The following is a 20,560-nucleotide window of genomic DNA, read 5'->3' as shown; positions in this document are numbered from 1 at the left end:
CACTTTCCCTCTGTATGTTTGTATATCTGTGTATTCATTTTCAAATTTATTTCATTAGATTTTATGTCCTTAGACCTGTTGAGCAAAAGCCAGTAGATAATTTCTGGAAACACAACTATATCTGTGTGTGTTTACATGTATATGTTTGCTTCTATGTAGTCATTTATTTATTTATACACCCATGTATATATCCCAAAGATTTATGCAAAAAGAATGATCCTTTTGGCTATAGTTGAAAACTGTAGTACAATGCACTTTAAAAAAATCCCTTCTGTGCAATGAGGCATGAAGAGACTGCACATGGCCAAGGACAGGTGGTTAAAATGCTTTTCCTCTGGTAAAACTACAGGTGTTTGTAAGAGTGTGCTCCAGCTGAGCTGTTGGTACTCAACATGAAACTTTTATGCATGTTCAAAACAGCTGCAGGGTACAAGGCACAGGTGTGATTCTGCCTCTGTGTGCTGCACAGGAGGATGCACACCCTCAGCTTGTAGCTTTTCCAGCTCTTAGGACAGGAGTACAGTCCTCAGTGTCTTCATAATGAACATGGTATCAACCCTTGTCTTTTTTTGTGTGCCTTCCTGCTTCTCCCTTATACTTTAGAAAGTCTTAGTCCTAAACAGTCCTTGCAGTGCTTGAAATACCATTAAGTCAGCCAAGTCACAAACTCACTGCTGTGACCTTTGTTACAATAACAAGAATGACAAAAACTCTGTGCCACAGAGGGAGGGGCAGGGTTTGTGTACCTGATTCTTGGAGTGTAAATCAAGCAGCCCACAAGATAAATTACTGGCTGGATGATTTATTTGTTTTCTGGTTAGACTTGGCATGAAAGCAAGCACAATTCTAAATTGTGACAAATCTCCTATGGTATTCAGTACATATCCTTTTATTTGCTTCCAAATGTGGTAGGAAGGACCCTTCAAGTATTTATAGGCATTGATGAGCCTTCTCTTCTCCAGACTGGAGAGAACCAGCTCTTTCAACCTTTCCTTTTCAGAGAGATGTCCCAGGCCCTTCATCATCCCCCCTAACCATCTCCGACAAACCTGCTGATCTGACTTTTTACATTTTCTACACAATGTTGCCTCTCCATGCAGCAATCTTGCAGCCCATGGCCTTTCTCTCTGCAAAATCTGCTTCACTTCTTTTTGGTTTAAGGTCTTTTCCCTTATCTCTGTACCAGATAAAAAGAATAAAAATAAAATGAAACAGAAAGAGAAATTCTGCAAGTAAAAAATCCTCTCAACAAGACATTCACATGCCAACAGCTATGAAGATAAGTCTCTCAAGATATTTCCTATCTACTATTCAATTGATTCAGACTAATTATTGAAGAATTACATGCTTGTGCTTAGTTCTATTAGGCTATTACACAGCCACAGTGGAGAGGCATTTATCCTCAACATTTACTCTTAAAATGTTAAAAAAGCCGAGTGCCAGTACTCAAAGATTTCTTGAGTGATAAAAATTCAAACAGTGACCTTGTGGGATTTTCAGAAATACCAGTCTGTGTCTTGTGTATCTCATAGTTGTTACAAAATTAATCATTGTATATCACCTACAATTTACTTTTAGGTTCATTGAAACTCAGCTGGTTTTGGTGTTTTTACTGGTAGTTTACCTGCTTCAGAACACTTTTCCACTCAAAAATTTAACAATGCAAAACAGTCAAAGAACCAAAAGAACTTGAAGGTGTACACTCATCTTTTCTTGTACCCTATCAGAGCATAATAGCAGGACTTTCACTATGTGCCTATTAACCTCTGTATTGTAAGAGAAACAACAGATTTTTTAAACAGATAGGCTTGTGCAGGAAACGATCTAAGAACTTGTACTTCGCTCTCCAAAGGCACCATTGCTGCCACCTACAGATGAAGCAAATCCACAGCTCCTGCCCAACATCAGAAAGCTCTTTAGTACAGGACAGCAACAGCAGTAACAAGGACACCCCAGCGAACAAGTCTACAGCTCCCCAAACAATTTTTAATTTGGAAAAAAAAAAAAAAAAGTCTTGTATTGTTACAAATAATGGCACCATATTGAGTTATCAATGACATGTAAAATTCAGATAAATAATTTTCAAAACCCTCTCTAAACATTCAGAATTTTCTTAAAAATAGAAAACCATTTAAATACACAAGTTGCCTTGGCTTAGGTAGTAGCTTCTTCTAATGACTAAACTAAACTTTACCTGAAGACTGAAAATTGGTTGAATGTACCAATAGCTATACAAATATGTTACAAAATAAGCGTAAGAGGGTACCTCAGGATTAGGTAAATTCAGGTCTAGTCAGTTTCTTACAAAAGGGCATACAGGCAAATGATATGGGGAGAGACCGAAATATTGTGTAGGGGGTTTTCTTTATTATTTCGGCAACATACCTGCACACATAAAGGCTTTTTTCCTTTGACCTGAAACATCCCTTCTGTTGTCTGTAGTTCATGCTTTAATGAGCATGAAAATAAAAAATAAAAGTAATGGGTTTATATCGCAAATAAGTAAATAGGTATCTCAAATAGGTAAAGATTTAACAGATAAATCAAGGAAATTGGCTTGAAGGCCTAAATATAGGGATTATCAGCATCAGGGGTACAGTTTCTGGCTGTGGCTTTGTATTGCTATGATCACCTTATAACAGGTACCGTAAGAGATATTATATAAGTACAGAACAATCAGATAATATTGGCATTTCTAATATTAGTACAGTTACCTACAGTAATATTACCTGCTTTTATTTCAGGTTAAATTATGTTTATTCTTCATTTACAGGTAGTTTAGGGAGAGAACAAGTCTACCCTATTTTCTTTAACAGTATCACTTGAAAGGTAATTAATCTGGGGGTTCAGAGAAGATGCTGAAAAGCCAAACAGGTAAATTTCAGCACCTTGCAGGTTTGCTGCTTGCAAACACAGTATTTCCACTTGGATGGCAGTGACATAGTTTCACAAAGTCACAGAATGGCTGAGCTGGGAAGGGACCACTGGAGTTCACGTTTGAAGCCCCCAGCTCAAGCAGGGCCACCTATAACCAGTTACCCAGGACAGCGTCCATATGAGTTTTGAACATCACCAAGGATGGAAACACCGCAACCTCCCTGGGCCCCCTGTGCCAACTGTCGGTCATCCGCACAGTGAAAAAGCGTTTCCTGATGTTCAGAGTGAACATCCTGTGTTCCAGTTGGTGCCCATTGCCTCTGGTCCTGGCACAGGGCACCATGACAGGACCTGAGGCAATGGCCCTGTGACAGAGCCTGGCTCGGTCCACTACACACCCTCTCTTCAGGTTTTTACATACACTGATGAGATTTTCCTGAGCCTGTTCTTCTCCAGGCTGGACAGTCCCAGCTCTCTCAGCTTTTCCTCACAAAAGAGATGCTCCAGTCCCTTCATCATCTTAGTGACCCTTTGCTGGACGCTCTCCAATAGCTCTCAAATTTTATTAAAAACGCTGAATCCTAGATAGCGCCTATGTGCTGTGCAGGAGCCCACACAGCTCGTACGTACGCTCTAAGTGGGCGTCTTCCTGGGATATAGAGAAGGTGTATCTGCCTCTTGCAACAAATTTCTCTGGAAAAAGCCAGCAGAAGCAGGACATGCCTCTCAATGGGCAGCAGCGACGCACCAACCCGGCACGGCGGAACTGAACTCCACCGAGAACTGCCCTCCACGAAAGAGAACTTTATCCCGCTGGATCACCACAGCGCTTATCGCTAGGAGCCGGGTTTTAGCCGCACACCGGCGGCCGCCCCGCCCCGGCCGTGGAACGGGCGGAGCCGCCTCGCACCCGGGCGGAAGGCGCCGCGGCAGGGCAGCGGGAGGCGGAGCGCGGGTAACAGAGGCTTCCGCCTTCCCGACTTCTGGCGTCGTGAGGGAAGTGGAGCTGGGAACTCGGGGCGATTCTTTTCGGAGATGGTGTCGCTGCTGCCGCGCATCGAGCGGCTCTCGTCGCGGGTGGTGCGGGTGCTGGGCTGCAACCCGGGGCCCATGACCCTGCAGGGCACCAACACCTACCTGGTGGGCACCGGGCACAGGTACCGACCCTGCACGGGGAAGGGCCAGGGCACGGCGGACGAGGCTTCTCTGCCCCGGCCCCTCTTGGGGACCGTGCACTGCCTCCAGCTCTAGAGGCCGCTACCGGCCTGCTCCCAAATCCCTTAGTCAGGTTAGAAAGAGGAAAGAAACCGTACGGCATTAAATTTTAGGGGCTAGTGCCCGGAGGCGGCTTGGGCAGGGCGCTGTGGAGTCTCCTCCGGGCGACCCTTGGGCTGAGGCGGGGAATTCCGTGAGGGAAGCGGGCGGGTGTCTCAGGCCTCGCAGCTCCCCCGCGGTATTAAACGTGGCTTCTGCCTCTTGCCCCGGAGTTGTAAATGTGTGGCCTACGTTTATTATGTATCCCACTTTTTAAATTGTTATGCCACAGGGGTGGAATATCAGGAGGCACGAAGTGGCGTTTGGATATGGAGACATCAATTATTGCTAAATTTCCATGTGTTGGCTTATTTTATTCATATTACTTGGCTGTCATATGAACACTCTTTATTCTCTGGTGTGTGTCTCTCCCTCCCTTTTTTTGGTCCGTGTGTAGAAGGGTCCTTATTGACACCGGAGAGCCAGCTATTCCTGAATATATCAGCTGTTTAAAGCAGGCACTGTCAGAGTTCAACATCGCGATTCAAGACATTTTAGTGACACACTGGCATCGTGATCATACTGGTGGAATACCTGATATCTGCAAAAACATCCCAAATGGTAGGCCAGAGATTTCAGATATTGCTGACAGTGTTAGATACATGGCAAGAAAAAACATTAACTGAATGCTTCTGTGCAAATCAACTGAATTATTCTTCTGGAATTGCTGTATAAACTGCATGGAATTTCATGATTCTGCTGCAGTGTATAGTTTGAGAGCAATGAATAATCTGAATGTAATAGTTGTAGTACTACAGGTTTTCTTCAATACTTGTGCATAACTTCATAGTGAATTTTTCTTATGTGTGTATAATGAGAACCTAGGTTACCATCAGCATGGTATTAAGAAATGTGAGAAAAACTTGATACTTGTTCTGTTTTACTTGGACAGCAATGATAACTTGATTGTTATTTTCCCTTTTGTAAACACAAATAGCTTGAATTTTGAAAAAGAAATGTGCATAACTTTGAGATTCCTGAAAGGAGCCCATTAGTAATTGCTGACAAATTCATAGGCCTCAGATCATGAAGGGAAAGCAGTAGGGCAGTCTGCAAGTAAAGTCTGATCTAAAAGTGTGTATTTCATGTTGATAAACAGTAATAGACATTTCTGCATTGGTATCTGGGAAGAGAATAAGCAGTATGGATAATGTGGTAATTCTTAACGTTGTTGGATTTTGTCACGAGCTTTGTCGCAGGCTTAATTTTGTAAAGTTGCCAGGTGCTTATCTGCAACGAAGCCTGGGCACTACTGAAAACAATTGGTGTCTTGGAGACGTGGGTGTATGAGTGTCTTGGTGAGGCTTTTGGGCTTGCCAACCTATGAATGTGGTTGTAAAGACTAGCAAGGTATATAAATGCCTTTCTGGGTTGCTATCTATAGCTGTTCAGCCAAAGTGTTTGCATTTTATGCACTGTTCAGAATGGTAAAAGCTGAGAGAAGTTGCAGGTCAAAAAGTCTTCATCCAATTTTAGGCAAATGTTCAGTGGTGCTTCTGTGAATCATAAAGCAAAATGTGAGCACAGAAATCTTAGTGGTGGTGTAAAAACTTGGGGGAGTTTGCTCTTGAGTCAAGAAAGAACATTTGTAAAATATAACAATTACTGATCTTTATTAATTCCATTTGTGGGTTTTTGCCATCTTCGAGTTTGTCGCTGGTCCAGAGCACAGTATTCAGAATCAGTGGCTTTCACTGTTTAGTGGGTTTGGCTCTGGAATAAGGTTGCTCTACAAATATAAAGTTACTATACAGAATTTGTTGTTTCTAGTTTTGTGTTCATGCTGTGTGATAATTAATCGTACTTATTCAAAAAGTAACCTGTCTGTGGAATAACTATGTTAGTGGCAAATTCAAAACATTGTTTTCTTTGCTTTCCTTAAATATTAGATTCAGAATATCGCATATGTAAGCTCCCTCGTGTCCCTCACTGTGAAGAAACAATAGAAGGAGGACATAAATATTTTTATCTTAAAGATGGAGATGTGATACAGACGGAGGGAGCCACACTCAGGTAACCATGAATTTCTGCAAGTTCTTCTTTCTTCAGAATTTTGACCTGTACATGTATCTTAATTCTAATGATTGCCAATCCATACATCTAATCTTCTCAGCACTTATGCATGTTGACTTCCTATCATGATCCAGCAGGGTATGTTAATAGAAATAAATTGTTTTTGTGAATGAGAATTATCAGAAATTAGCCTTTGGATTTAGTCTTTGTACTCAGCAGAGAAATTAAGAATATTTCCCTAGAAAAATACTTTCACCAGGAAAATCAAATAGGATTTTATATGCATTCTCATCGCTCTTACGCAATTAGTTACTGTTAAAGTTGAGGAAGTCTGTGGTAGTCTGGCTGGATTATTTAGCATGGCTTTCTTTTTACTTTAAAAATATTTCCCTGGGAGGCTCTAAAACATTTAATACTTAAAATGTTAAATTTTAAACCTTGAACCTATGAGGTTCTTGTAGGGTACCAGTTTTGGAGGACTTCTTTCCATGGAGAGTACTGCCTATGTTAGTCTGAATGAGTGTGAAACAGAAAGCTAGTCTGCCCCATGAAAGCACACACACAATAAAAAGGTTTGACCATTCAGTTTTCAGACTTCTTTCATTAACAAGGCATTACTCTTATAAGGACAAAGTTTGCTTGTTTTCCTCAGTTTAGATGGGAGCTATATCCCACTTGTAGAATATGTCACTTGGTTGATTGGAAGAAAAAAACCATTAAAAAAGAAAAGGGATGTATTTTGTCCAAAAGCATTTTATTTTATTCTTGTAAAAATATAAGTAAAAAGAGTATTATATTGCATACTGAAGACCTTTCACTACCCTAAGTGGCACATGTTTGGACAAAAATTTGGAGATGGAAAATAATTTTTTTAACTTCAAGTCAGTCAAGGATTAGCACATTTTGAAGTTTGGGATTGTGGAGGACCAAGTGTAGGCATGTTTTGTCTCAGATATTCTGACTTGTGACAGGGAAGTTGTGATTGGCAGGGAGGATCCCCTGGAGGTGGGACAGCATTGTCCTGAGCCAACTTCCTTTTCTGCCTTCAGACTCACACTTTCATCCATCCCCCACCCCAGCTCAGTTTCTGAAGGGCTCAGACCGACTGGCTGTGCTGTTGTGGGAGTTGGGGGCTTGTTGCAGGTTGTTGTAAAAATACAAGGCTTGTTAGACAACACCTGTGAGAAGTTTGTTGTGAGGATTGGGAGCTTGTTGAAGTGTGTCATCAAAGTGAAGGGCTTGTTAGCCAATGCCTCTGAGACCAAATAGTGGGCTAGTTGCAGGACTTAAGGTGATTGTACCAGAAAGTGTGGGAGTTCCCTGACATGTAGTCCGGTGTCCTTGTTGATCCTGAAGAGAATTTATAACAAACATCACAGCCCCTACGGGTGGGTTGTGACAGGGGTAATGCAGCCAACTTTGTTTGATTAAAAGCAGGTATTCTCACCTCTTATTTGGTAATTACTTTAAGGATACTCTTAGACCCACGACTGCTTCCAAAATAGCAGTATGTGCATGTTACATTTTAGTTGGCAACCTTCACGTTTTCAAGGTGTGCCAGGCAGTCTTGAGTTCTCTTTCTGCTATTTTAATGGTTTGGCTTCCTGGTCAAGAATTGAAGGACACCATTTCCCAAAGGTGAACTACAACCTACCAACTTGATTTTGATGTTGGCTCCACAGGGCATTGGCTCACCTGCTTTCTTCTGAGCTCAGTATTCAGTAGGAGCTGGAAGTCATTGCATGAGATGATGCTGCACTTGTGGTCTCCCAGCCCTAAATTGACGTGGCTGGGAGCTGTTTAGCCTTGCCCTGTACACCACGATTGGCACCAGCTCTGTCAGTTTCTGATCACTGCTTTGATGCATCTGCCATTGACAAGAAGATTGTAATGAATTTTTGCAGTGATGCTGGTCAGAGTTGTGTTACTTTCAGTCTGCATCAGCCTCGGCATAAGGCCCTTCTGCTTTCCAGAAATCATAGTGAAAGGACACCCCAGTGCAGCTCCTTGGCAGCTCAGGTTACCACATACTATATACATACCCACTGTCCCTTTGCTGCATGCTAATACGGTGCTCAACCAAGCTGTGGATGAGCTTAATCCGTCCCATGCAGGTGTTTAATGATTTGCACATAGAATAGCTGAATAGACCATGGTTCTTTGTGTTTGACAGCTGTGCTCCACTGTGCTATGGGGCTTTTAAAAATAAACTTCGGAAAAATAAACTTTGGAAGACTGAACTTTTTCTGGGTCGGGTTTGGAAGTTTGTAGGTAATTTCTAAAAGAATAGACATCATCCATACCCTCCTTCCTAAGTGCAGCATGTATGTCAAGAACTTCACATGTTTCAATCTGGAAATGACATGTCAATTTTCTGTTTTGAAGCTTCAGAGTAAAGCCCTCTAAAACTGAAATTCTACATGGCTGGTCAGCTCCTTTAATGCACTTACATTATGGTGTATCATGCAAGTAAAAGCATGTTAGAGATGATGATTGGTGTTCTTTACATGGTATAAGAAAATGGACTGGGATTAGGCAGTGATACCTGTTTACATCAACTTTTCAGCCTTTTTTGGTCAATTTTTTTTGGTTCTTATTACGGGCTGCTTTGCAAGTGTATGATTTTATCACCATTTGTTCTGGCTTCAAAAATGAAGTATATATGCTGTATGGAAAACATAAGCTTTCTTTGCTCTTTAAATAGAGTTTTATATACACCTGGACACACTGATGATCATATGGTTCTACATCTAGAAGAAGAAAATGCTGTATTTTCTGGTGACTGTATTTTAGGGGAAGGAACAACAGTAATAGAAGACCTGTATGATTACATTAAAACTTTGAAAAAGTTGCTAGAAATGAAACCAGATTTGATATATCCAGGTAAGTGTTTTTATTTTTAACTGCTCTCTTTTACTGTGTAATTTTTAAATATCTCCTCCAAGAATTTGAGAACTATTATTACAATTAAACATCATTCCTGATCTAACAATTCAAGTTCATTACTTAGTAAGTGCTAAGCTAAGCTAACTTTGTCATGGTGATCTGCAAAACTTAAAAATTTTTAGTGATAGGTATCTTTCCTTTGTGAAATTTCTTCATTTGAGGGTGGATCTTGTCTTTCTGTGCCCAAAGACTCCAGAGGCCAAAATCTTTCACTGTTGGAATCATACAGCAAATTTAATTTTCTTATTTTACTCTATCCCTGTGCTTTAATGTTATCCTGGAAGAAAAAATAATAGTTGTTCTTTCAGTCCTTTTCATCCCCACTTGCGCTCACTGTCAATGTGACTAGCCTAGTAGTGTTTTTTGAGAGAGATGTCTGTCCTTTGCAGTACTGATTAATCACAAATTCATCTTGGAAAGCTGCAGAACTGTGGTATGGTTGTCTTAGTTAATAACTTAGGTTAAATTTGAACAAGAGCCAAGAGGCCAAAAATGTTCTAAAAATAAGTTGCCGATTCATTCAGTCTATGGCTTTCCTTTAATTCTTTTCCTCTCTCTCCTCCAAACCTTGGGAATGCATTTACTTTTAATATATACCCTGTCTGTTTGACAAGACTGCATTTTAAGAATTCATTATGTCAATAAGGTTTAAGCTCCTCATTTGCTTTTTCAGAGCTACATCTCAGGATTTTTTCTGACTTTTTCTGTTTCATCTTCAACTTGTCATTCTAAGCTACTGTGTCTATGTTCTCAGTTCTGCCTTGTTCTATTAACCGTCTATGTTTAGCCTACTCTCTTGTGTTCACTCTTAAAATAGCCTTCTTTTGAAGTAGGTGCCCTTTAAGATCTAAGCATAAAAATGCTGTTTAAGAAACACATCGTAGATATTCCATGGATGTGGAGGTTGATGTAGACAGAATAGTGACTTGGTCATATTTATTGACTTAACTACTGTTAAAACTAACAGTAGTTTTTTAGCCTCCAGAATCTCAAATGAAATGTTTTACTTTCTTTCTTTCTTAATACCTCCAAATAAAGCCTGTTCCTCAAACTGAATTTCTGCCTTCCAAAACCCCGTATATAAACCAAATTCTATTTGGTTTATCAATTTTATCTGTTGTATTTCACTCTATTCTTAATGGTTATGTATCTAGATTACACATTCACTAAGGCTGAACATTGGTGCTCTTTATTTATAACTGTTTGCTACTGTTTTAAGTGTGTGCATACTGTACTTCAGTTAGGAAGCCAGTCTGACGTGGTGCATTTTCAGTGATGATAGCTAAGTATTAAGATGGTTTGGAACTAACTTTCTTTTTTCATCCATGCACCACAAAATGTATGTGCAGTTGCGTAGAAGGTGGCTATTGCCCAATCAGAACAGTTGTTGATACTGCTGGGTAACTGCAGCAGAGGTAGTTTGCTTTAACAATACTTTCTGTATAAGAAAAGTACTTTGTCTGTGCTGCAATATTAGGCCTTCGTAATTCTTGAACTGTTTCTCTGTTCCCCATCCATGCTTTAGCACTCATGTTGTAGCCTCAGAATTAGGTGAATTTTTGTAACAAACTGACTGCTGGCTAGGTGAGAGTAGGTGAATTTTGTCAATCCTTCCCCTTCCATGTTTCTTTTTGAATATAATGTGGGAATGACTAAGGCAGTCCACTCATGATATCTAATTACAGATGATATTTGATGAGAATCCTTGGGACAAAAAAAGGGCATTTTAGTCAGCAGAGGGCTCCCCATCCTGTAATAATAAACAATGTTCCTTGGTAATACAGAAAATAACAGTACTGGAATTAGGAGTCTGTGGAAGATTTCATGAGCCAATTGTTTTCTTTGCTTCTGTCCTTTGTGCTGTAATTTAAAGTAAGAGAATCTCACACTTCGCAATGTGTTATGAGAAAATAATATGAATCTATCTGATATTAAAATAATAATTTTCCATAATTCATGGAAAGACATTTGTATTTTGAGGGTGCTTTTCGTATGCTCAGAAACATTTTATATTTATTCAGATATTGATCCATTTATTCATTAATAAATAAATACCTGTATTACTGTCCCTGAAAAATGATGGATGGGAAAGTTCCACATCTGGATTTAGTTCCAAGCTTTCTGAGATAATTTTAATGTACATATATTCATACACAACAGCTATGGATCAGATGATATAATGGATATGAAACCCCTTTAACTTTGCAAAATGGGGGTTCCATTTCAGGTTCTGACATTGGTCTTGTAGTCTAAGTCAATTAAATCACTTGGAAGAGTAGGGCCAGGTTTTAAGAATGCCTTATGATTCCATGGGCAACCCTTAATTTTGATTGCTTTAGTGAGACTTCTGTCATTAGAGAATGTAAGAGAATGGACACTTAACATTGCAGTCTCTGCTTTGTATATCTTGCTATGTTTTTTCTACATTTAAAGTTTTGGGTTTATAAACGCTAACAGTAGAGATACTGTTATACTTGTAATTTATTTTGTAAGGAAAAATAGCTTCAGATTAAATATGTTTGAAATCATTAAATATAAATGCATATGACAGTATAGTTTTATATTTAGACATTAAATATCTTGTATTTATAATACTTTATTTAAACAAGGTAAGCTTCAATGTATACTTAGTAATTTCAAATGTGCTGAAGTGAGTGTATAAATTGAGATATGTATAAATATTTTGACTTATAGAAGGACAGATTCCTTTGATGCTTTAGTTCAAAACATGAAAAATCAGTTGCTCTTTTTCTATAAGCTGCCTGTCCTCTGGGAAAATAAGCTTTAATTTAAAAACCTTAAAAAGTCATTTAATCAGTAAAACCAAAACTACAAGCAAAGAATATGGTGATTTTTTTTAAATAGTCAGAGAACCTCAAAAGAAACTGATTTTGATGATACCAAACAACTCCTAAAAGAAAGCTATGTCTTTTTACAGTAGTTTCTTTTATACTAATTTTATAAATTACTTAGAGTTTACACTGGCAGAGCTGGAAGTTGCTGCCGCTATTTCAGGTGAGTTGTACAGGCAAAGAAATAGGAAACCTTGCTATAAAAAGCATGTGATGAATATTTGTGCAAGTCACTTCCTCTACGGGTAACATATTAAGTTTAATTTCTGTGTGTGTAGCTCTCATGGCTGAACAATATTTTCTCTGTCATTTTAATGTACCATGAGGCAGTATTTGATTTTTCATAAAGGTTAGTGCTTTACCAATTAAGCCTTTTCATAATGTGATTCAAAGGCCTGTCAGTAAGTTGGAACATTTCTGATCAGTCCAGGAAAAAACATGTGTTTTGGTTATTAAGCAGTCAGACATAAAATGATCCACCCGTAACTTTCCCTGTGCCTTCCTTTTTTCCTGCCCTGACTCACTATGATTGGCTCACTTATTGGTCTTCTCTTAATTGTTTTTAAAAAATTAATAATGCTTGGGACAGTGTTTTTAAAGGCATAAAATACAGTGTATGAATCCATTTTGAAGATATATTTGGGAAAATTACATGTCATAATTAAAGATGTCACCTTGGTGTTTGTCCCAACAGGACAGTAGTACGTACCTGAGTCCTTTGCATCAGCCATTATTGTTCCAAGGCCAGTATCAGTTTAGGTCATTAGTATCGATATCCTTTGGGGAGAGGAAGACGGGCAAACAGAGATAATACAGTAATCTGAATCTCATTTTTTAAATCTGTTCAGCAGTGAGCTCCTTTCATTTTTTCTAATAGCCTAGTCTTCCCTTGCTTTCCTTATTCCTTCTGAAGTATTCCCTTTCCCCATTCAGACTTTTCATATTCTTATTCTTCCTTTCCATCTTAATGGTTTTCAGATGCAGACTGTGATACAGACATTCGAACCTTTTTCTCATGATTTTTAAATCTACTGGAGTTTACATAAGAATGTTTCAATTATTCAATAGTGTACTTAATTACAAATGTAAATAATAGTGCTCTGGTACATGTGTTTTGATTTTTAGGTCATGGCCCAGTAGTAGGTGATGCAAATACTAGAATCCAAAACTACATTTCTCACCGACTTGCACGTGAACAGCAAATTCTAAATGTTTTCCAGCAGAATGCTGGGAAATCATACACATCCTCGGAGCTTGTAAAGATAGTATACAAGGTAATTGTTGATTAAAAGTTTTTTAGATCAAACTAAAGCAAATGGAGTTTGTGTTCATAAAATTTGTATGTAAGTGGAAACCATGGTGGCTTTGGGTGAAAACCATGGTGGATTTTTAAAAGGGATGAAAAATACTTTTGCCTGTTCAGGGTTCACTTATGACTGTGCATTTAAATTGTCTTGTTTAAGCACTTAATTGGAGCGGGGCCCAGACAATTCTTGGGAACTTATTTAACTATCCAGATGGTCTTAGGCACAGTTTCATAAGAATGAGCAAAAATAAAATTGTAGTGCTTGGTTCAAGGTGGAAAGTTTGACATGACTGTTAGTTGTGGATTTCCCAAAGTGTGTTTGGAGCATCCTGAAGGTTGGCTAAAAACTTCCAGTTCTTGGTTTATCAGTCTGCAGGAGATTGCAGGTGAACTGCAGTTCCACAGAGGAGGATATTGCAGCTCAGAAGTTGGATAGTTTGTATGTGTCATTAGACTGGTGTAAGAGTACTTTTTTGCTACTTCATCATCCTTCATGTAACCTCTGCAATTTGTCCCTGTGGTGTGGAATTGCCCTCATAACAAGCAGAGTTAAGAGATACAGCTTTTCTACTTTGGAGAAAGATGTCAAAGTTGGCAGTGGCTGTGGCTTGGAAACAGGTCTGTAACAGCTTCTCAACTCATTTTTCATGGTTCAGCTGATCCCCGGTTTCCAAAAGAATGACTACATCACACTGAACATTTTGCAGTCCTGATGTACCATTACCTATGGCAGTTCAGCTTCCGCAGTTCTCCTGCCTGATCAACTAGGTTTTAAGTATAGAGCCATTCTCATATTTCTGTAAATCACAAACTTCTTGTCCTGTCTATGTAAGAATTTTTTTCAGTACTATTAAAGCTTTATATTACGAAACAAAGTATATGCTTTCAGAATATTCTAAAGGTTCATGATTTATTTAACTAGTTTTCTAGTGAACTTTCCTGCCACACATACTCTTTAAAGAACTTTTTACTTTTCAACAAGGAAAAAAGAGCTTTACCTTTAGGATGATAGAGCCGGAGAGGGGGATTTTGAGCAATCGTCTTACAATCATAGAATGGTTTGGTTTGGAAGGGACTTTAAAGGTTGTCAGTTTCCATCCCTGCTGCCATGGGCAGAGACACCTTCCACAAGACCAGGTTGCTCAAAGCCCCATCCACTTTGTCCTTGAACCCTTCCAGGGATGGGGCATCCACGGCTTTTCTGGGCAACAGGTGTTACTGCTTTTTATGTAATGAGCATTGAAAAATTTTGAGATATTTTGTCCTCCTGAAGCTGTTACATTTTTTTTTATTGTTTATTCATTCACAGATACTAATTGCTACAGGATATTTAAACATATGCAAATGTTGTCATGGAATAGAAGTGATAGATATCTGTGGAGAAATGCATCATAAATTTGTCTTTAAAAATACTCAGCTACACTGACAACCCAGGGCAGACCAAGCTCTGAAGAGGAGTCTTCTTAGTGCTGGCCAAAGTTTTCATCATACAAATGGATAATGCAAAAAAAACAAGCAAAGTAAACTAAAATGTGTTGTTAGACTACTTATTTAACTGGTATAAAATTGATTTATCCATCGTAGTTTCCTGGTGTTATGTAACTAACTGAATGTTCCACATACCAATGCATGGTAATAAGCCATGCATTCTCTATATTGAAAAAGTAATTGATGGATATTAAAACAAATACAAAATGCATATTTTTTTGTTCCCATTAGGAAATACCTGAAAATTTACTTCCAGCAGCAGAAAGTAACCTCCTAGTCCACTTGAAGAAGCTGGAAAAAGAAGGAAAAGTGTGTAAGTGGTGGAAGGAGGGTCATTTTCATTTTGATGTTCTATGCACTATTTCTCATGTTATTTTAGTGCGTTATTTTCTAGGGAAAAAAAATGCAATTTTTTGCAGTAGCTGTCCATCAGACAAATTGAAGCAGAGTAGTATCTAAAATGGTTGTACAGTATTTCCAAACTTTTAGAAAGTATTTTGTAAAGTATTTGAGTGCTTAAAGCTCAGATTACTGCTATGCATATACCTTTAAATTTTTATTTAAAACATACCATAAAATGCATTCCTAATGCTAGCTTTTATACCTTCCTGTATTTTCTGAAATTCATACCTAAATATGCATGTACAAGTTAAACCCATTTTATGGGTTTATATTTAAGTTTTTGCTCTTGCAAAATGCATGTTTTTGTGTCTATGTGTTAATAGTGATGGTTAAAATCACACAGTGTAAATTTTTACAATTTCTGATTAGTACGGTACTAAGTAGAGCTGCTGTATTTAGTTTACTGTTTTTACATTGTGCCTTTACTCTTAGTGAACAAGGTGAAGTATTCTATTTCTGTAATGGCATATGCCTGTGGAAATGTTACTCAGCCAAAGCTAAGGAAAATACTTCTTCCTGTACAATACGTAACTGCACCCAGGACTGTCTCTTTATAAGTAAATAATTACATTCATTTACAGCTGTTGCAGATTTTCAGCATTTACCAACCTGAATAACAACATGAAATCAGTATATTTTTTTCAACTTAGACCTTCTGTTTGTCTTAATGATAGAATGGCTGCTAGGTGCAAACTGAACAATTGAGACCTAATTTTTCTAATAATAATAACAACCTGCTTTTTATTCAAAGAAAATAGACTAGAATCACATGAATACAGTCATTACTGAAGTTCAGGAAATGTTCTCTTTAGTCTTTTGTGCAGAATGCCATAGAATCTGTACCAGCGTGGTACTTAACTGCACCAGCTTTTAAATATTGTCTCAATTCTTGGTTATTAACATATGTCAATGACCTATACATTTCTCCAGATTCATCAAGGACCTCAGGTGCTGTTTATCCCTTCTTTTCACTCTCAAAGTAGTTCAAGCAACAGCATTTTCTGTTGAGATCCAGTAGTGGATAAATTAACTTTCTCATTAAAGGTAGTCTTCCCTACAAGAGACTCTGCATCTTGAATGCCCAGGAAATAATTTGGTTGAGTGAGCTACTGACTTAAGGGTTTGTTTTCTCAAAACCACCCTTTTCATGTTTACCAAACAAAAATAATCCATTTTTTCTCAGAAATCACTTTTCAGTTTTGAAGAGAGAGCAGATACAGTCATGTATCTGTTCACAAAGTATCAGCTACTTCAAATTATTAGAGCGGTTAAATAACTAGAGGAGATGCTAGTCAGAATAATTGTTGGGACTCTCCTACTGCAGCTGTTTTGTTTTTAAACTTGAATTTGTGCTCACAGAGAGGGTGGGACACAGTCTCATCAGAACACTTGGTGTTATGTGCTGATCTCTGCAGTTTAGGCCCAGACCTATGGTAAATGCTTAACATCACATCACCTTTGCCCATTTTTCAGTTCAGATTAAGGGCATCTGTTAAGGAAAACTGATTCTGTTGATTCTGAGCATGTAGCATACAAATGCTTGTGTACTCATGGTACTTGCTCATTTGATTTTAATATCCTTTGATGCCCTTCCCATACTCCACGACCTTGCAGCATCTCAAGTTTTGTTCTCATTATGGAAGACTTGAGCTGTAGACATAACACTGTCTGCTTAATTTTCACATAACGTTTTTCCAAAGAAACATCTTGTCAGTATCAATAATGAATGTGACAAGCATATTACAACCTTACAAGTGAGTTACTCACTGCAAATTATGGCCATATGCTGCCTGCTGCAGTCATTAATTAACCACTTCATACTAGGGATTGTGGGTTTTGTTAGTACATAACTTCTGTAACTGTAATTGGGAGTGACACTGCCTCTTACAGATCTGCTTTTCTTACTTAAAACAGAAAAGTAATGTCTCGTAAGCAGGAGCGTGGCACAATGCTCACGTGTAAGCTTTCTCCCTTGTTTGGGTATAAATAATTTGGTCATTGTTTCACATCATGGCTGATGAAGAGATAAAAATAATTTGGCTGTTCTTAATTTATCAGCACAGACTTTTTTCCATCTGAAGGTTATAAATTTCAGAAAATGCAACAAGTGCTCTGCTACCTCAGATTTCTTAATGTCTAGAAAGTTTAATATACCAAACTTTAAATAACTAGAGGATCATTAAAACCTTTTTATCAATCACTCTTTATACTGCTAGGTTACATTGTGAAACAGTTAATGTTTATTATCTTCCATTGAAACTGAACACTGGCCTGAAGAAAAATATTTCATTAGTTTTAATAAAAAATGTCACGTGTAGACATACATATGCATGTACAGGTTAAATTTGAGATTATCTAATGCTTATAAGTAAAATCTAAGTGTTGATTTGTGACTAATTTGGTCTCTTTTTCTTAACAGTACGTGATGAAACACCCAGCTTCAGATGGAAAAACAATTTATAAGTTAGGCAAGATTGCTCAGGAATGTATTTAATCTACATGGTTTCTGTATGAAAAAACATAATGACGAGTTCAGAGTATATGTAAAAAAACCCCTTTTTTTAAAAAAAATAGGTAACAATTTTAAACCAATGTTACAGTAAGTTAACTAATGTTTTTCACATTCTACTTTATTGGAATTTTAAAAATATCCTGGTGAGTACTGAATTAATAAAATGGGATGAGTGTGAAGAATTGAATCTTACCTTTGTTATAAAATGCTGAGTTTTATCATCAGTGGCAGGAGACAAATAGCAAGGTCTTATAAACTTAATACTATGATATCATAAAGCAATATTATAAACCTAATAAATCACATATATAAAAGAAATCTCTAGTAAAAAAACCAGAAAATATGTTATTCTAAACCTGGTTTCACCTTCTTGTGCTTCTCAAAAAGTGATTTGCTAATAAGCTACCTGTACATTCTAAAAAACCAAGTTATTTTTGCTAACAGATGTAAATACTGGGGTTTATGTTCCTTTGCTAATTCAGCTGAGTGTGCTCATCTTCATTGGTTGCTCAGTGCAATAGGTGCAATAGGAAAGTAATTTCAGGCTTCTGTGTTTTTTGGTGGAGACACCATTTCTATGGAATTCATTCAAAGGATTCATTAATTTTAATTAACGAATGTCAAAAAATGCACTGAGTTAGAGCAGACTCTTAAATTCTTTATAAGGTTCTGCAAGAATGTGATTAAAAAGCTGTATAAATTTACATATGTGTTACAGGCCATATGAAGTTAACCTTGTCTGTGACATCACAACTAACAATCTTTAAGTTTTGCTGCTAATCCACTTAAACTACAAATATTTTAACGAAAAGGTTGTATTTGGTTGTAAGATACTGTATAGTATATTAAAGTATGTTTGGAGATTAATTTAAACTGCAAGTTCAGTTCTCTGTGTACCTTATGCTTGCAGAATAGTGCATAAATATTTGCATTACTTTGTGTATTCAAAGTGTGTGACATTTGATGATACATACATTTCTTATAATGTTGGCTCAGCCTTAAAAAACAAAAGCAGACCTGAGATGTTTGAAAGTATCAAGGACAAATATACGTCCTTGAAAACCTTTCACCATTCAATCCTGTACCCTCATTTGTGTAACATGCATATGTTTGGGTACTGAAGGCATGTCTTAATAATTGACATTATTTTATGAAGCTGATGGCATTTGTTCTGATCAGCTGAGACAAATGCAAAACAAAAATACTCCCAAGAATAGCAAGCCAAAACTGAAATCATATTCTGAAGTAGTAGCCAGACCCCTGAAGAAGGGAAATAATTACTTTCTGCCTAAAATGATGCTTCTTGCAAACTTCATTGATCTGAAACTTGGCCACATCATGACACATGCTCACTTGTAATTTTTTGTGCAGTGCCATTTTGAGGTCTTTCTCAGGTCTTCTAGGTTTCCTTCCTATTGTATTTTCTGTTTACTTGCATTTTTCCAGATATTTTCTATCCCTTCCTCCCTCAAACATTTTTTTTCCTCAATTCCTTTTGGAATAGTGACTTCATTTTCACATCGACTTCTTTTCATTAATAATTAGTTTTCCTATAGCTATTCCATGAATTTATAGTTACCTTTTCCATTGTTAGGAATAAAAACATAATTATCACTGCTTTTTTGAAAAAGAAAAAAGATAATTCACATGATCTGAATGGTGTCATTTTGCTTCAGGAAAATAGAATCCTCGGTGAAATGACAGTTTTCTGTCATGAGGTCTGAGAACCTAAGACAGCAGGAAACTGCTATGAGGAGGTGATGTCTTACTACCTTCCTGAGCTAAAGAAGAAATCCAATTTCACTTAACAATTTCCTTCTGTTTTACTATACATTTTTAAATACATGGAAATGGCTTTAGAATCCAATTAAAGAATTGCTGGAACTTGAAGATAACAGAGAAAGCAAGAGGATACAAATAGAAAACTCCATGTTCTGTGCTGTGCTGCAGCAAATGCCTGACATCTTCAAAAAAAACCAAGGAAAAAGACTGTTCAACCAGGCATGTCATTAATGGTCCTGTATGGTGTCTTTGGAATATTAAGAGCAGAAATTGCACTGTTACTAAGATGTATATATATAATAAAGGATACTTTGCTATGGTGTGCTGAAAAAGTCTCAAGGTTCCTTGTTGATTATGTCAAGTGGAATGTTTATTTTAAAAAGGTGGCAATGTAAGCTATATGCCGTGTAGGTATAAAAATGGGGATTAGCCTGTTCACGTCCCTTGTGTGAACATGTTCATCTGTGCAGAATGCATTAAAAGTTACAAATAAAAAGATGGGAGGGAGCTATTTCTGTCTTACTAGGTTAGACTGGCTAATACCAGTTGCTGGGATAGCTTTCTGAACAGCTGGGGACAGAAGCTGGAGGAAGCACAAATTGTGTTTCCAGCCTTCCTGCCAGCTAATTTCAAGATCCTGTGCTGAGAGGCAACATCATTTATTATGTTTAAGACCTAGAAGTTTGATGGTAGGTATAACCTTTTTTGAAGTTTCCCATTCTGTTCCTTGCTAATTTGCTTGCTTGTGTTTGTTTTAAAGTACTGTTCTTGGTTCTATCTCTAAGCATGTTTGATGACAAGTAAATTCAGGAAAGGTTCCCAAATAGACAAGGGTATTCCTCTGTTTGTGTCTTGTTACTGCAGGTGCCATAATACGCTTCCTGCCAAAGTCGCCATGATCTTGCCACCTGAAATGCTGTATTTGGTTTGGTTGGCAAGGTCTTGGCAAGCCACATGTGATGGTGGCTTCTGTGATGAGATGCCAGAAACTCCCCCTGACTCAGATTGTAGGGAATTTCCTTCCTAAATAATGTGATCATTTTGAAGCCCAGCATTGGAAAATGTGGA

General features: G+C 37.7%; 1 protein-coding gene across 4 annotated transcripts; it reads left to right on the top strand.

Annotated features, from left to right (window-relative positions):
* Window positions 1–3,788: 3,788 nt before the first annotated feature.
* LACTB2 (lactamase beta 2) lies at window positions 3,789–19,826 on the top strand. Of its 4 annotated transcripts, none has more exons than XM_042036437.1 (7): window positions 3,791–4,034; window positions 4,589–4,752; window positions 6,081–6,204; window positions 8,909–9,087; window positions 13,128–13,276; window positions 15,028–15,105; window positions 17,618–19,826. In XM_042036437.1, exons 1-7 carry the CDS (start codon window positions 3,913–3,915, stop codon window positions 17,690–17,692), a joined length of 891 nt encoding a protein of 296 aa, XP_041892371.1. In that variant the 5' UTR covers window positions 3,791–3,912; the 3' UTR covers window positions 17,693–19,826. The 4 variants fall into 4 exon arrangements, with proteins under 4 accessions (XP_041892370.1, XP_041892368.1, XP_041892371.1 ...); XM_042036435.1 differs by having other exon boundaries at window positions 3,793–4,034; window positions 15,028–15,109; XM_042036436.1 differs by lacking the exon at window positions 17,618–19,826 and having other exon boundaries at window positions 3,789–4,034; window positions 14,618–15,089.
* The last annotated feature ends 734 nt before the right edge of the window (window positions 19,827–20,560 follow it).

The sequence above is a fragment of the Corvus kubaryi genome, unplaced genomic scaffold, assembly GCF_017639235.1.
Source record: "Corvus kubaryi isolate FWS band 111438036 unplaced genomic scaffold, C.kubaryi_AGA036_p1.0 37385, whole genome shotgun sequence".
Classification (NCBI taxonomy): domain Eukaryota; kingdom Metazoa; phylum Chordata; class Aves; order Passeriformes; family Corvidae; genus Corvus; species Corvus kubaryi.
Note: the sequence above shows the minus strand (reverse complement) of the source record. Positions and strands in the feature narration are given on the sequence as shown.